The sequence below is a fragment of the Falco biarmicus genome, chromosome 4, assembly GCF_023638135.1.
Source record: "Falco biarmicus isolate bFalBia1 chromosome 4, bFalBia1.pri, whole genome shotgun sequence".
Classification (NCBI taxonomy): domain Eukaryota; kingdom Metazoa; phylum Chordata; class Aves; order Falconiformes; family Falconidae; genus Falco; species Falco biarmicus.
In genome coordinates, this window is record NC_079291.1 from 39149222 (window position 1) to 39166622 (window position 17401).

Below are 17401 nucleotides of genomic sequence, written 5' to 3' on the forward strand. Positions count from 1 at the left end.
AGGGATTGAGAGCAGCCCTGAAAAGAAGGACTTGGGGGTGTTGGTTGATGCGAAGCTCAACACAGCCCAACGATGTGCGCTTGCAGCCCAGAAAGTCAACCATATCCTGGGCCACATCAAAAGAAGCATGACCAGCAGGCTGTTAAAGTGAGTCCAGAGGAGGTCCGTGAAGAGGATCAGAGGGCTGGAGCACGTCTCCTTTAAGGACAGGCTGAGAGAGTTGTGGTTGTTCAACCTGGAGAAGAGAAGGCTCTGGGGAGATCTTACAGCAGCCGTCCGGTACCTAAAGGGGGCCTGCAAGACAGCCCTTCTTACAAGGGCATGTAGTGATAGCACAAGGGGGGATGGTCTTAAACTAAAAGAGGGTCGGTTTAGATTAGATATTGGGAAGAAATTCTTTACCGTGAGGGTGGCGAGACACTGCAACAAGTTACCCAGAGAAGCTGTGGATGCCCCATCCCTGGCAGTGTTCAAGGCCAGGCTGGATGGGGCTTTGAGCAACCTGATGCAGTGGAAGGTGTCCCTGCCCATGGCAGGGGGGTTGAAACTAGATGACCTTTAAGATCCCTTCCAACCGAAACTATTCCATGATCTTTTCCCTCTTCTCACCTTGCATGCACACAACCTCCACTTCATTCCATAACCTTATTTGCTACGTTATTTTACTTGTAGAGTTTCTGTTTCTGTGCTCCTGTAAAAATGCTAAATATAATTTAATGGCCACAAACACCCACAATTCTTACAGAAAGCTTGATTTATTAGGTTCAAATTAATTTAGAATAAGATACAATCTAAAAATAGAGTATGTATGTAAATAACCTTTACAGTCAAACAGCTGATCTTGAAAAGATTCTGCTGTCAGACTACACAATAAGGAGTTAGTATTGCATTTTTCTCAACAGTTAGTTCTTTAGCTACTGAAGAGATAGCTACTAGTGGGAATTATTTTGCATATTCTAGATCCCATATTTTTCTACCATTGCTTTTGCTTGAGAGATATAGGCATTCATGGCATCCTCCTTTGACAAACCTGCAAAGGAAAGTAGGAGTCATTATCTTTCCTCATTTGCCATCCTTCATGCCATCTACAACATGACTTCATGATGTAGATTTAATTGGTGTAATACCTTTTTTCAGGTTCCATGCCTCCCATTTGGCTTTGCCTTTCAAATCTAGCATTCCTGGACATTCTGCCAAAATAAATTAATACCTTTCATTATTGTGCAGATTTACATTAAGTTTGCTTGATTTCTTCAAGATATAGGAGTAAATGTGAAGTATACAGGAATAGGAATACCAATATTAATATCTCCAACAGTAGCCTGTTTGTAGAATCCATATAGTTCCTTCAGTTCTTCATCAGTTGGTCTTGTTTTTAATTTTTTTACATCTTCTGCAGCACCATCAAAGTCAGCCTGACGAAAGAAAAGAAAGTGTTAGTTTTCCTCTCAAGGGGTGTGCTCAAAACATTAAGTATAGCACGCACGGTAGTATCATTACTCTCAGTTACTCACTTGGGCTTAGTGGTAAGTCTAGGTATTTTCCCATGAAAGAAGCTTAACAAAACTGTATGTTATTAGTAAGGGAACTAGACCTATCTAGCTGGTAGAGTCAGCACTGCTAAAATAAGTAAACCTCTTTTTTCCAGCAGTTTTACATCTGAACACTTGGAAACATTACAGACTGTCTAGTGTCAGGATATCTACAGATATATTCACGGAAGCAGCCTCTACAACGCACATAGTATATGTGTCTTTCACAGTCACGCTGCAGGTATGGAAGGTGTTCATTGGACTTTACACCCCAGCAGTAATCTCTGAATCCTTTTGGCCCTGACTGCATAGCACTGACTTGAGTGGCAGAGCTTGAATACCCTCTGGGGGGGATTGCCCACTTCCCCTTCATTTCCACTTCTCTGCCTCAGTGACTGCTGAGCCACAGTTGGCACAGACTTACCTCAGAGATGAGCCATGCTACTGCCAGGACCACCTTCAATACCCAACTCTCAAACACAGTGGAGCACAAGAATGGAGTATAAATTTACTCCTTAAATCATCATACATCCCACATTCGCATCAACCCAAGGCTATAGCCGTTATTCTCTCTCTGCACTAGGTCTCAGGCCAGACTTTAGCATAGAGTTTGGAGTCCTGTTTCATGCCCTTGACATTTCAGAGAGCACTAGATTCTGTACACTGACCACAGACCCACCAGGTCAATGCACTACTCTTAAGTGCCTGTATATTTTTTCTGTTAAATATGCTATGTGCTGGTTTCAATAATTACTTTAGCTTTTGAGCTGGATCTGCATTTGCAGAGGCGCAGTAAATCCTGCAAGATGTGCTACTACATGTATATTTAACATGTACAAAACCAGCCTACAACTTTGTGCTAAAACCAGCAATGTATTCAACAACGGTTTCAGCATGAGTGCTGTGGCTCTGTTAACTAAGACCCTGGCATTACCTCAGCAGTCTGTACTGAGCTTCTTTAGGCCGCTTTTTCATTTCTCTAGTCACAGGAAAGATTTTGTATTTTTTTTAAATAAGAAAACCTAATGCGCATTTGAAATTATCTTGAAGTAATAAGCTCTGTGGAGCGGGAATTGTGCCTTCTGACTGGTCGGAACAACAAATATTTCTGGCAATTTAGCTAAACAAAATAATTTCAGTCTGATTTAATGTTTTAAATTAGCAATAGTGACATTAATATCGATGTAGATTCAGTACTTATAAATCAGAACTTCAGACCACATATTCATGAATGGATGGGTTTGCTGTGTTGCTGGTGGTGAAATATCTCAATGTGTAGGTCAGGAGACACAGTTTTAGTATTTGCCACAAAGTGCAAGCCAATTATTTTTGTTGTTATAAAACCCCTTTAAATTGCAGATATTAAAAGGAAATAGTTAAATATTGAAATATTTTATGCATGTAATTATACAAGAATGAAAATCTTTGTATTTCAGGTCAAATGAGTAAATGACAAACCTTTAGAAATCTTCTGTCAGCTGGCCCAGTTTTCATGATGTGCACAGTAGTATGATCCAATCCCTAAGGAATCCCTACTGCAGAATCTTTGTAACCGTGGCTGGACTGCCTTGGTTGCAACAGCTGTGGCTACAGACAGGTATTTCAGATAATTTAATTTCTTCTTCAAATGTGGAAATTTTCCACATGCCTTGAATTGTTTTCTGATCTAAACTCCACAGTAAGAATGAACTAGAAGTGGTGTTAGACTTGTACAAGACAAAAGATAACTCAAAAAATAAATCAAGAAAGGAAAGCATTAAGTTAATAAGCTTCTTATCTTCATATACTTTTATTCTATTTGGATCTCTAGGCAAGTATCACAAGATAATGTTTTAAAAATACACAAATGCTTATCTTGCACAGCAAGAAGTATGCAGAAACAAAATTTAAATACCAAACATTTCCTTCTTCATCTCCCTCTAGCCAATCATTGTGCACAGACTGTTGCTTAGGATTTGCTGGCTTATACAACATGCTTAGGAGCAACCTATAAAAATATAATTTCCTTCTAATCATGTGTCGATAAAATTCCCTTTTAACTCCTCAAATTAAAAGCGTATATATACAGACATAAACATATGCATATACACGTGCATTGAAGACAAATGCACAAATCATTAGTTTATTATCACATACTCCCTTGTTGCTAAGAAAAAAGCTTCAATGAATTCCTCATTTACAGCAGAATTATTTTACCAGTTTGCAGAACTTATAAATCTTTTACAGCCTCCCTAAGGAAAACATTGTTTTATTAATTTTGTTCTCAGTCCCCTGCAGCTTGATTCAATGAGTTTTATGGATATGGATGGTAGCTGTCAACCAAAGTGATGGTGGATAGAAAACCTCTGTAATATCTAATGCAGAACGCGTAGAATATTGTAATATTTCAACCACTGATATTTTATGTGAAAGTGTAATTATACACTGAAATTGAATGCCATATCATACTGCATCCAGCTCTTTCTAAGAGTGATTTATGGCTCACTGCTTAATCATCAGGCTATTAAAATTTATTTTCCAGCGTGAATTCAAGGCAGAATAAAACAAACCATAATTTCAGTGATCACCAGTGGAACAAAGGCAGTGTTATGTTTGGGATTTGGCAGTTCTGACCCACTGAAGAAAGAGGATTCTTGCTCTTAGCCGTGAAACACCACAATGAAACCTCTGTGCCATTTGACGTAATTGCAGCTCAGAAGAAAATTGCTGAGCTACTGGCAATACGCTCCTTGCATCTAGGTCAGAGCATTATGTTGTCCGCTCTTTGCAGCACACACACACTAACCGGGCTGAGACGGACATTATAATGAGACCGGGATAAAAGGCCTTCCAAATCTTGAAGTGAAAGGGATAATCGAAAGCCTAATGAAGAAAAACAGCCTAATCCATCAGGGCATGAGCAAGACAAGGGAAGTATTCATAGTGTGCTACAAAGAGAGGAGGTTGAAAGCCAGCAATGAAGACAGTTTCCTCAAAAATTATTTAAAACTATAGTCAGAGAAGGTAGAAGGAAGACCTCTCTAGCCTGAGGGCAGAAAGTTGAAACTTTCTCTACCAAAGCACAAGCCCATCAAAACGTACCGCTCCACAGATGTACACCCCTAAACAAATACGCACGACTCCCTTAAAAATTCTTCATGGTTCCCAGCCGTGCATATACTGCTGCTGCGGTGTGTGCCGACCGACCCCGCGCACGACCCAGCCCTAGCAGGCTCGGCCGCACACATGACAAAGAGTTAATTCACCATGCTCCGAACAGGCAAGGCTCCAAAAAACTACATGACCTACGAACGGTTCAAAGTAAGCAGCATGTCTCTCGCCCTCCACTTGCGAGAAGTAATGCGTCATTCAACCGCCCCAGGCTGAGGTGAATCCCCCGTGCCACCTGGCAGCCTTGGTTTTGCAGCTAGTCCCTGCGCTGAAGGGGCCCCGCTGTCCCCGCCACGGCACGGCGCAGACGGACACCGCAGCCATCCCTGCCCTGCCCTGCCCTGCCCTGCCCGCCGCCCCAGGTGCCGACCCTCCTACCTGGAGAGCCATGATGCTGCGAGGATGCCCCGCGAGCAGCCGCGCTCCTTCCCCGGCGGCGCCGCGGCGGTTCTGCCGCTGGGGGCCGCGCTGCGGGGCGGGGCGGGGGCGGCGGCGGCGGCGGGGCCCGGGCAGGACACGGCGGCCACGCACCGCCGCGCAGCTGCCGGCACCGCGCCAGGGCGGGGAGCGGGCACCGAGCACGGGCCGCGCGGGGTGCTGCAGCGCGACAGGGCTGGGTCGCACACGCAGGGGCACGGCAGGTCTGCAAGCCGTTCGCTCGGAAAAGGGGTTTCTTGAGTGACCTGAGCCGCAACGAGCGCGCTCACTGCTGCTGCCGCCCCCGCTGCCCGCTGCCCCCGCATCCTCCGGCCGCAACCCTGGAGAACGCGGCCGTCCTGGGGATGCCACACACCAGGCACCCGGCGAACGCCGGGCTTTTCTGTGCTGTGGTAAATACAGCATTAGAAAGAAATGGATTGATAAACTAGCCTACAACTGTAACCACAGGGGAAAAAACGCATCCCCGCTTATCTATTCTATCAATTAGTAACTTATTTATAGTCACACCTCTACGCATTCATGTGCGTGGCTCCGTGAGCGCACCGCGCCTCAGCACTTCGAAGCCCGCTGACTTCCATTGGCCCAGGTACAAAGAGCGCTTCCCGCCGCGTGCCGGCTAAGCTGAGCCGGGACAACGCTAAAACAACGAGTCCGTTTCGGGAAGTGAAAGGAGATTTAAAAAAACTTGGGAACGACCCCCGCCGGCTCGTGCCTGCAGCTCCGCGAGGGGCCCGCGCCGCCGTCGGGGGCAGCGCCGGTACCGCCCGCCGCGGGGTGGCCGCGCCCCGGACGGCTGCGGGAGAGCGCCCCGCCTCTGCTGCCAGGTCCCGCGGCAGCACCTGTCGGCTTGGCCGCGGTTTCATTAGGAGACACGGGACAAGGCAGAGCTGCCGTCACCCCCGCAAGCCCCGCACGGCAGCACTCACACCGAGCCCCTGCGCTGAGGCCCGCCGAGCGCCGGCCGCCCGCACCGCCGCCTTCCACCGGACGGCAACGCGCCGGCTCCCTGCGCGGCGGCCCAGGGAGGGACACCGGGCGGCCGCGGCAGCTCGGCCCGCCTCGCACCGGCATCCGCAGCCGGCGGCTCCGCGCTGCACCGCGCCCGCCGCTAGGGGCGCGCCTTTCGGCCGGCCGAGCCAGGGGCCCGCCTCCCTGCCCGCCCCCCTGCCTCGCCGGCCGCCCCCGCGCTGCTCCCCCGGCCCGCCGCGCACACGGCCCCCACGCCGGGTGGAGCCGCCCCGCCCCGACGGGCGGCGGCAGCCGGGGGCGGCCGGAGGGCGGCGGCGGGGACGGCGCTGTGCCAGCCCCAGGGCGGGCCGAGGGGCGGAGCGGGGCTGCGCCGGGCCCCGGCGTGCTGCGGCCGGGAGCGTGTGCGCGGGGAGCGGGGCGGCCGGCGGAGGCCGCGGCGCAGGTGGGCCCGGCTCGCTGCCGGCGGCGGCGGCGCGGGGGCGGCCCAGGCCCTGCTGCCGCCGGCGCTCGGGCTGGGGGGGCGGCGCGGTCCCGCGGGGCGCCGGTCTGGGCCCGGCCCGGCCCGGCCTGCGGCCGCTCGGCGGCCGGGAGGGGGAGGCGGTCCCGGGGAGGCGGCTGCCGCGGACCGGGCGCGGGAGGGCTGGGGCCCGGGGGCGGCCGCAACGCCTGTTCCGTGCCGGGCGGGGGGCGCGGGCCGCGTGGCCGCGGTTGTCCCTTCCGCGGGCAGCGGGGGCGGGGCGGGGGCGCGGGGCGGAGGACCCGCTCCGCCTGGCTGCTGTTGGCCGCGTTGCCGTATCTCCCGTTCTGCGTGCTCGCGTCCCGCGGCTGTGCCCGTTTTGTAAAGGAGTGCCGTCTTTCACCTGAAATCGCGCGTGCTTTGCTCCGTCCTCATGCACAGGTCTGTTGCTGACTTTGCTCTCTACCCCTTGTGAAAGGTCATCAGAGCATCCCTCAATGAAAAGCTTTTAAAAACGATAGCCCAGAGCTTTTCCTTTTTTTTCCCTTAACCTGTCATAAGCTTCCATTTCTAACTCCGTCACACATCAGTTTTCTAGTGGGCATTTCCATTCCTCAGTTGTTTCCACTTTCTGGTTGTTGCCACTGCAATGGTAAGCAGAAGGGATAATGCACGGGCGCAGCTCCCCAAAGGACCGATGGAACAAGTTGGCAGATCTGCAGTCTCGCATCCCTGATGCAACCCTGGGCGCTGGCAAGCAGAGGGGCGCACGGTGCTCACCCCCGCAGCGCTCAGCTGGGCTGGATGGAGCGGCGCGGGGGCGGCCCTGCGGGACATTTCCTAGGCTCTCCTGGGAGTACCGAGAGGGGCACAGTGCTTAATTGTAGCCCTGAAAACTACTCCTGTGGTTTTGACTCTCACAGTGGGTAACAACTTCACAGTTTGCATTGCATTGATACAACTCTGTTTGATGCATTTCTCCTACTGGCTTCCGGATGAGGGTTTGAACGAGGGAGAATCCCTTCATCCAGATGTTGCTTTATGGCAGTACATATACTGTTGGGGGAATTTCAGTGAAGATGGCATTTGCCTTTTTTTTTTTTTTTTTTTTTAATAAAGGTAGCATACGGCCAGTACACAGAGAACAGATAGGACTAGCAAAATGGTATCTTGTGAGTATCTAAAGGCTGCTGCTCAAGATGTACATAAATGCTGTTCATGTGCCTACTTGGGTAACTAGGAAACCGAGGAGAGAGTCATGTCGTATTTCGGCTGATTTGAAACCTGAGCTGATTCTTAAAGCTTGTGTGCAATAATGACGGTACCACTAGTTCAGCAAGGAGATGGTAATTACAGTAAACCAGGCAGGAGTGTGGGGACTTCCAAACTTACCAGGGCCTGCAATCAGGCCTGCCTTCACCGTTACTCTGGACTAGATCAGTAAGAGCTAGAAGAATTACGCTTTCTCTGCTCCCATTTAATTTTTCTCCTCCCTAAAGGCATGGTCCAAGTGACACAAAAGACCCCTTCTGAACTTTCTGGAGGCCTGTAGAGAATCGCCTTCCTTCACTGAAAGCACAAATTGACAGTGTGCAGATTTCTATCATAACTTCTAAATGCAGACAAACACAAGACATTGATTAAAGAGTGAAAAAGAAAATTAAAGTTTTAAAAATCCTAAATCAGTTCAGGAACTTGGAGCTTGTTTCATGTTGTGATTGTCTTTTTTTTTTTTTTTTTCCCCTTCATGTCATAATACTGCTACAACACAGCTGCACAACAGTGAAAACTGAGAGGTCCTTCAGCTTGTAGTTCTGGGGTTTGGTTTTTGGTTGCGTTTTCAGTTTTTTTGTTGTTTTGTTTGTTGTTGTTTCTTTAAATCTGTAATACCTCCAGCTGCTTTCATTCAGCTTCAGAAGGGTCTCTTGTCATTGGTGTTTCATTACTGTCTAGTCTGCTGGGTTTATTTATTAAAGAAAAAAAAAAGGCAGCACAGCATGTGCCTCGTTGGAAGATTTGTTAAGGGTTAGCGCAGAGATTTAATGTGAGGAGGGTGGTAGTTGCCAGTATCACTTTGAGATGTGATGTTGCTCTTCTGCCTTCCGTAGAGAATCTTCTGGTAATGGTGTCCACAGCAAACAGTCCAGTATTAGCATTTGCACTAATGTCTCCCTTTTCCTTCCCTTCACAGCTAGAGTGGCAAAACACGAAACAACCTCAGGATGTCTGTAATTCAGCCAGGGACAGCAACGCTTCGTAAAGCAAAGAAAACCACTGTAAAAACATGTCTAGATAACCCCTTTGTTTTTCAGTGGAAAACCATAGATGGAGAAGATATGCATTTTATACTACAGACCTTAGAAGAAAGGATTAAACATAGTGGACTTAAAAAGATAGAGACTCCAAGAAAGAAAAAACGTGCCCTGACAAAAAAACAAATGGAAAGAAAGTGTGATGCGAGCACCAGTGAACTCCCTAAAGAAGAGGAAACAGAAGACCATCGACAAAAACCGGGATGGACTGACATAAGTATCAGAAGACAGCTTGCTATTGGAGTGAATGAAGTTACAAAAGCATTGGAAAAAAATGAGCTGCTACTCTTGCTGGTCTGCAAGTCTGCAAAACCTGCCATGATCACATCGCACCTTATTCAGCTGAGTGCAAGTCGAGCCACACCAGCAGGCCAGGTTCCCCGTCTCAGTGAAACGGTTGCACCACTTCTTGGCTTAACATCCATTCTAGCGCTAGGCTTTAAAAAGCAGTCTGATAAATTTACAGAAGCAATAGAAGCAATAATTCCAAAGATACCAGCTTTGGAAGTGCCATGGTTTCAGTACAGAACTGAAGAATCTGTGGCTTATGTGCATACAGATTCTTCAGAAAATCAGGAAACAGAGCAGCTTGCAGAGGAGCAGGGGGATGAGCTCGCAGGCCAGAAGCGGAAGTGTACGGAAAGCAATCAGCAGGATCTTTCAAATGTCATTTTGCAGCCTTTGAAAATCAAGAAACTTGTTCCAAATCCAAGTAAGATAAAGAAACCACCTCGCAAAAAGAAAAAAGCTTTTTCAGCATAACTGGTTTTAGTTTCGCTCTTCATATCAAACTGATTTTTTTAAATGCAATATGGAATACAGCTCTAACTGAACTATCTTGTTAGGCTTTATGGTGCAAAGCACTTGAATACAAGGTAAACTTTATGTTGCATTCAGTTGAGGTACTTTCTGCTTCAATAAAAAATGCTGCTTAAACTTGGGTGTCAGTCTTTACCTGGGGGTAAATATTTTTTTTGCAGTTGGAGATCACAGGGTTAAAATCAATAATGAACATGCCAAAATAATTTCAGACATAGGAAGTACATCTTTGGAATTAATGCAAAGCATCAAACATTGTACTTTATACAGATGAACATGCTTCAAGCAAAATGGATTTGAGTCAAGCATAATTATTCAAACAAATCAATACCGAAAGTGAAAGTTTATTTAAACAAAGGTCCATGCCGTTGTAACTCTTTCAAAGCTGGTTCAATGCTTGTTTCAAGTAAACGGCTGTAACAGCACAGGCGGACTTCCTTTGTGAACTTTCATAGTTTGCTGAACAATAAACTTGTTTTGGTCAAGAATGTATGCAGACCTGGCTTCCATCTAATACCTGGTACCTGCTATGCTGAAGGAAAAGCTTGTTTTCAAATACAGAACAAAACCAAATTGCTACCGCTGCATTTTGAAAAAATACAGCCATACAGAAACTATTAACGCACATCCTTGTGAGAAAACATAAACGAACCAAAACTCAATTTGCTTTCTAAACGGAGCCTAAAATTATTTCCCAGGGAATCCAGATAAGCCGCATAGTGTTGTATGTAAAGTAGGTGACAGCTGTAACTGCTACAAGACTGAAAACATACCACCTAACTTTTGAGTTTCCTTTCGTTTTACTAGGGACTACGAACAGTTTCCTAGCGAGATAGTTGTGTCGGAGGAAGGAAAGGGAATAGAGCTGCAGTTCAGACAGCCTAGGAATTTACTTGGGGCTCTGTATTTTAAGCTGAAGTTCAGTATGGTACTATAGAAAAAAACACAAAATACCTTAATTGAGTTACTTTGTTGTTCCCTAAAAACGGAATTTAGACGTTACACTTTTCAGAGATTTTATTAATCTGTATTTTAGTTTTATTTAGAAGTGACTTCAGTTCACAATACCAGCTACAAAGGGAGGCAGCAGCAATGATTCTGCAGGCATGATGCTCCCTGAAGCTTAAACAAAACCAAGACATCTAATGCCAAAACTTTCGCCCTCCCTGGCCGAGGGTGACAAAAGGAAGTGAGGTTTTTATGCCTTGTTTCATAGTCCCTCATACACCCCATTTTGGCTTTTTGAAAGCATAAAACTTTGAAGGTATTAGTGTATTTAATTCCCATGCTGGCGAACTGTAACATTTAAATCTTGGCCTTTAAAGACCTAAGTGCGGCGGCAGCCATCTTCCAAGCACTTTGCTGCCTGCCCGGATCTATAGCTCTCTTCAGGGAGCCGTGTCCCTTCAGCAGATGGGAAATTACTCTGGGAAAGAAATTACAGGTATTTCAAAAGACTGGTTTGAAGAGTGGTGGAGCAAGTCTTTAAGTTTGCCAGTCTTTGTGAAACAATCTGCTAGGTTTTGAGGAGTCTTACCTGGTAGCTGTTCATAGCAAGCCTGATGAACAGACAGGTCCAACTTTGGAAACGCCACAGAAGCCTCTCCTATCCGGAAGCTGACAGTGGCACCCGCACGGATAATAACCTTTCATTAAGTACCTGCTTAAGAAGCAAGAGTGAGTTGTCACAATTTCCATCTCCTGAGTCGTCTTGTATGGGTGCAGGCTGGGACACCTTCAACATTCACATCCTCTTGATGCTGTGAACCTCCAGCAAAGCCCTGGAGGTGCAGAGCGTGGCTAGCCAAAAGGTTTGAGCTCTCCACAGGGACAGAGGAGAGCATGTTGGATTAACAGCTGTTGGGTAACACACACAGGTTCACAAACACAGCTCCCCAGGAACTGCCCCAACACTCAGGCTCAGGTGCCCACCTCCCTCACGCTCTCCAGCCCAGCAAGTTCTCTCTCAGTTGCAGCGCTGCGCAACTTCTACAGGGGCACGGCTGCCCTCCTCCTCCTCAGTTAGCATGCAGTGTGAGCCAGAAAATGAGACAGAGGCATTTTACCCCTTGGATTCAAAATGGGCACCATTTTCCCAGAGGAGAGCTCACGAGTGGTCACACTCCTTCCTTCACATCCCCAAGATTAGGGGAGAAAGGCAGATGGCAGGAAGCCCAGGAAACCCAAGTATGTCTTTTGTCTGGACATACTTGGTCCCATCATGGCCTCAACACTTTTCCAAACCGTAGTACCGGGGACAATTTGCCTTCTGATTTCAGAGAAGAGAGGAGAAAAGAAAATGTCTGCCTACCATTTCTCCCACCCGTGTTTTTTTGAGGGGAGGGAAGGCAGAGAACATGAGCACATCTAGTATTCAACACCATCCATCCAGATTAGGGAGAGCTGGGCCATGACCACTTCTTGGCAAGGAAGTGCCTTAGCCCTGAGGCCAGAGCCATGCCCTGCTATCCCACCTCACACTAAGCAGCAGCTGGGCGAGGATGGCCAGGGCTCTCTAGAGCCAAAGCAGAATGCACTGAGCCCCTGGGTGAACCTCCTCCTCATCCCGGCGGGCTCCAACGTGAATGCCCAGCCAGGAAGGCACCTTCCTGCCTTTTGGGAGTTAAGAACTTCAGTCTTTGACAGAGCTGAGATTAAATCCTCCTCATTACCTCAGATTATCGCCACCATTGATGACATTTTCAGCCACTTAATTCTGCTCAGGCCTCACACAGATGGTGCGGAGGGAGCTTGGACTCCCCGTTATGACTGCTGCTAGCAGGCAGGTATGAGTGGCCAAAGCTGTGAAGCCCAACTTCACCACTGGATGTCTGAAAGATCTCCTTTGGAGCCCTTCTAAATTCGTGAGGTCCCAAGCTGGTGCACACCCAGGGGTCAGACAAACCACGTTCAATCCCTTCCTTTATTTGAAGGAGGTCAGATGCTTTAATCACAGAGCTATAATGCTATAAGGGAAAGTATTTATCACTGTCTCTAGGGCAGAATCCTCTCACCACAATTGGACAAGAAGCCAAACCACAAACCATTCACACACTGGAAAAGGTGCAGGAAGAAAGAAAAACCCCACTGCTATAAGGAGGTGGGTAGGGCTAGCAGTTATGAAGAACAGACAAATTTATCTTCATCTAAATTGATGTTTTCAGGTACAGAATTCAACTTCCAGCAAAATCTGCTGTCAGAATTACAGGCAAGTTTAAAAGGAAAGTTTAGACATTTGCATTTCATGAGATATTCAAGTCACATTCAAAAGACGCTCACAGCACAGAGGCTTCACTACCACAATTTGGCACTTTCAGCTAGAACAGCTTCTTACTGCAGATTTTCTCGGTGCTCACGCTACTGCAGCATCCGTGAGCTGAAAGAACTGCTATCATATCTAGCTATGACACTATGCTGGAATGCATATAAAGTGCTTCAGAAGCCGCTCTGGTTGCTGAGCATTTGTGAGGGAATTAAAAGAGCTCCCCCCAACAACAAAGATCAGCCCTCTTACATTTCAGGAAGTGCAGTACAGGGAACTTCCAAGGACTGAGGGTGGAGCATTTCTCTTCTGCCTACCAGCCACATATATAGCAAACCTTCTTGTTCCAAAGTCAGGATAAAAACACTACCAGGAACAATTTATGAATACGTATTTACACAAGATACTTTTCATTAGAATTACAGACTTCATAGGAAATCAAAGTAGACAAAGGAATATGTGCAATTTCGCAGAAGCGTTGAAAACATTCAAACTATAAATATCCTGATAGCACTACTAAAGTTCTTAGTTTTACACACAGGCTGATGTTACTCTACTGAGGAAAAACTAAGGTTTTGTGCCACAACTGTAAATTAAGTACAGTAATGTATTATCATTCCGGCAACATAGATAACACCTGCACTGAACAGTGCGATACTGTTAAATCAATCCACTGATCTATTGAAGATCAAAGTACAAATCTGTATTTTTATTGATTTGGCAGCGTTGCTTATGGAGAAACAAATGCACTAGGTAAACCAGTACATTGTCATACTGCTCCAGTTACAAAAACATCCAGGACTTTCATAGAGCTACAAACGTATCATACTTCGTGATTTTCCCCCAAATGATGATATCCACGTGAAGTAAATAAGCAAAGATACTCAAGTTTGTATCCTTCATTCTGTTACACTGACAAACATACACCACCACTTAATAAATAGAAATGCAGCAGTTCATCCACATAATAGCAAATATTTTTGTACCCTAATCCACCACTGAAGTTCAGTTTGTACAAAACAGTCTTTTCTACAGAGTGGAAAAAAAAAATACCTTCTTCTCATCAAGGTGCAAGCTAAGCTTTGAAACTTAAATGAATGTGCTTTTATTCTTTTCATGGACAACAGCAGAGTTTCATGGACCTTCTGATCTATCTGAAAATGCATAAATTTGGTCACATATGGATGTCTTCATTGTTCAGGTTTAATGGACTATTTCAGTATCACTGACGTTGTGCTTTTACTCCTCTTGAACAATACGGTTCCAAGAGTTATGGAGATCAAATTAACTCAAATGATGACCTCAGAGTTCTAGAAACGTAAGTGTCCTCATTGTAATACAAGACCAACCTAAAATAAGAAGAAAAATATGGTATTTTAATTTAAGTATTGCAATAACTCTAAACATCATTTATTTGCTGCACCTCAGTTATGGATCTTAAATATGACCAATTAAAAAAGTTACTTTAAAACTTCTGTCCATTTTGGCCAATGTAGATTAATGTACTATTATACTTAACACAATTCAGAAGCTCTTTTTTTCTCCCTTACCTTTTCAGATTCCATGCCAGGACACCTCCAGTTGTACAAATAATACTGCAAATTTCCATCTCCAATCCCAAACTTGAGTTTTTCCAGGAATGTTTTGTTTTCCATTAAGTCTAGTGCATTGAACACATCAAATCCTTTCTGGCAATAGCAAAACATTTTTTAAATTTTACTTTTTAAAGTTTCAAATGATGTACAAATGATACTTTACACAGTGGCATACAACATCCAAGAGACTAGGCTCATTAGGTGGAAAAAACAGACAAGGGAATAAATCTTGCCTTTTAAGTAGGTACACACACAAACACATTTTCCCAATAATAAGTGAAGCGTAAGGCACAAATTTGCTTGAAGATTATTTCCAGAAGCGTAAGAATTTTAAAGCCACTTTCAGGGGTAAAGGTCTGAACAGTCTCTAAAGCATTATCCATTATTTTATCCTTTTAGATGTCTGTCAAAACATTGTATGTGACTGTAAAAAACACATACGGCATATTCCAGCTAAAGCTGCATAAATAGTTTATGGTGGTTTTCAGTCATTTATTTTTGTGATCTGGCCCTTTTCTGAAATGCCATTTTCTCTAGAACTCCAATCTTTCACGTTACTCTCCCTCCCCTACTCATGCACCCTCTACCGACCCCTCTTTCCATGAGCCTCCCAAATTCACCACTCCAAGAGCCATTCTGCTCTCAGAACAGTCACACAGCCCAATTAGTTTCAGAGTTTTGTGCAGCAACACAGACATACTCAGATTCCACTCACTGTGAACTCTTAAAAAGCAACATAATACCACGGTTTGTTAAGCCATCGCAGTGACAATCATCACGTATGAATAGCTGAGTTGGCTTGGGGTCTGCATATAAAAGTCCATTTATTTGCAATTAACTGCAAGGGAGTCTGACTTAAGATCTTGGAGTCTTAATGGCACAAAGGCAATGCGCCGGCAGGACTTTCTATGCTCTAAGATAAAAATAACTTACAAAGCAACAATGCTCAGTTACTTAAGCACAAGAAGATGGTAAGGAACGTTCTTTACTCAGTACAAAAACTAGATGTATTTTTTTTCTTTTAAATAAGTACCCCACATCAGGAAAAAAGGGTGGTTAAAGGGCATTTTAAGCTCCCCATAAGTTCAGGACTATTTAAAAGCAAGTCACCAAGCACAGACAGTGCGTTTAGTAAGGTTCCCCACTACCTTACACAAAGATCATTCCGTGTGCAGATGAAACTACGCTAAGGTAAACGTGCTGTGAAAACCACACAGAAACAAGACAAATAAGGTGGCAAGGACTTGACACTTGGCATCTAAAGAAGTAAATTTTAAAATATTCCATGTTAGCAATAGACAGTTAATAGAAATCTCAGAGGGCAGGAAGCAAAGTGGGGTAGAATAGAGATACACTGTAGGTACGGACACACTAATGAAGCTCTGCAATTAAGTACTCAAAATTCAAATAAATTATAAAGTCTACAGATGTAGTTTTAATTCAGGGTCTAAACATCAGCCTCACAGCTCTGCCAGACCATTAGAGCAAACTCAGAAGTGAACTTCTTCCCTGTTTATAAGCTCTCTCCTGCTCTAGATCTATAAACTTAGTGTCACCTTCAACAATAAAATTCTCAGGGTTTGGGGGGATGCTGGGGTGTTATCCTGCTGCAAAATCCCACTCCTTCCATGCAGAATACATGGAGCCCAAGTGCATAAACCCAGATTTTGGGTTTTGCTTTGGAGGTCAGTCATTTTGTTCTCCAATTGCCAATAAAATGTTATATAGTGTAATATGAAGATAAAAATCAACATTAAACCGACATGCACACCCTGAGAGTAATTTGCTGAGCTGAATGTGGACCTCCAAAGTGCGTTCTCTGGGAGTAACGTACAGACAGGACTGTGGTGGGCTGTCTTTAGTCAAGAGCCAAACACCCACTCAAGTTTGCTTGCTCCCCTCCCATGGGCTGGAAGGAACCAGAAGACAGGCAAGATGATTTGTGGATAGAAATAAAGCAAAAGCTGCATGCACAAGCAGAGCAAAAAGAGGAACTAATTCACTAGTTCTCACTGGCAGGCAGATGTCAAGCCACTTCCTGGAAAGCAAGGTCTCAAACAAGCATAATAGTTGTTTGGGAAGATAAAATGCCATAAGCAGGACCACCCCCTGCCCCCTTCCTCCTCCTTTCCTTCAACCTTTATTACGGAACACAACATCATATGGTGTGAAATATCCCTTTGGTCAGCTGGGGTCAGCTTTCTGGGCTGTGTCCCCTCCAAACTTCTTGCCCACCCACAGCCTACTCACTGGTGGTGAAAGAAAGCCTTGAGACTGTGCAAGCACTGTTCAGCAATGGCCAAAACACTGGTGTGCAAACCCTGTTTTAGTCACAAATACAAAGCACTGCACCATATGGGCTGCTATGACGAAAATTAACTCCATCCCAGCCAGACCCAGCACCTTTGTAAACAAAAGGCTGTGAGAATAGGACTGCACTATCATTTTGCTTCCTTTGCCCTCACCTCTCCTCATCTAGAAGTCCAAGTGTCAGATCTGCAAATGTAATTAGGCATCCAATGATGCAGCCAGGCCCAGCAGGTACTTCGGCAATCCACTGGCATCTAAACGCTAGTATTCTAACTACATGGTGATCCATGTCAAAGAAAAGAATTGCACGTCACATTCAGAGAGAAATGTAGACAGAGGAAGGTGCAAAGCCTTGCAGTTAGACCTCCTTACCCATTCCACCTGTGGCACACTGAATGGCCAGCCGCTCAGCTCCCTATGCCACACTTCAAATGGAGACCAATGTTTATTCCTTTTTCCACTTCGATTTTTAAGAATAAGTAGCACTAGTACTTTTAGCCACTTCCAAAAATTATACTAGCCACCCTCCCGTGTCTTCATATATCTTAATGCCT

At 45.6% G+C, this 17401-nt stretch overlaps 3 protein-coding genes across 3 annotated transcripts in view; 1 reads left to right on the plus strand and 2 right to left on the minus strand.

Moving 5' to 3' along the window:
* Positions 1–736: 736 nt before the first annotated feature.
* ACBD7 (acyl-CoA binding domain containing 7) lies at positions 737–5202 on the minus strand. The gene is made up of 4 exons (XM_056336114.1): positions 5061–5202; positions 1298–1415; positions 1128–1190; positions 737–1030 (listed from the first exon to the last, which is right to left on the minus strand). Exons 1-4 carry the CDS (start codon positions 5070–5072, stop codon positions 957–959), a joined length of 267 nt encoding a protein of 88 aa, XP_056192089.1. The 5' UTR covers positions 5073–5202; the 3' UTR covers positions 737–956.
* A 1218-nt stretch (positions 5203–6420) lies between these two features.
* RPP38 (ribonuclease P/MRP subunit p38) lies at positions 6421–9797 on the plus strand. Its single transcript, XM_056336113.1, has 2 exons — positions 6421–6534; positions 8741–9797. Exon 2 carries the CDS (start codon positions 8772–8774, stop codon positions 9621–9623), a length of 852 nt encoding a protein of 283 aa, XP_056192088.1. The 5' UTR covers positions 6421–6534; positions 8741–8771; the 3' UTR covers positions 9624–9797.
* A 3519-nt stretch (positions 9798–13316) lies between these two features.
* The window catches only part of NMT2 (N-myristoyltransferase 2), a 32266-nt gene continuing 28181 nt past the window's right edge, over positions 13317–17401 (minus strand). Inside the window, exons 11-12 of the mRNA XM_056336104.1 lie at positions 14493–14630; positions 13317–14291 (exon numbers count right to left, since the gene is read on the minus strand). Coding sequence (XP_056192079.1) covers positions 14271–14291; positions 14493–14630 — 159 coding nt within the window. The 3' untranslated portion in view covers positions 13317–14270. The remainder of the gene's footprint in view (positions 14292–14492; positions 14631–17401) is intronic.

Bases quoted from the DNA above. Each gene is read 5' to 3' on its own strand.
- RPP38 (XM_056336113.1), top strand. From the start codon at position 8,772: ATGTCTGTAATTCAGCCAGGGACAGCAACGCTTCGTAAAGCAAAGAAA.
- ACBD7 (XM_056336114.1), bottom strand. The intron at 1,191-1,297 runs GTATTCCTATTC...TTATTTTGGCAG, and splicing joins TGTTGGAGATATTAATATTG to AATGTCCAGGAATGCTAGAT. The intron at 1,031-1,127 runs GTATTACACCAA...TTTCCTTTGCAG, and splicing joins GGCATGGAACCTGAAAAAAG to GTTTGTCAAAGGAGGATGCC.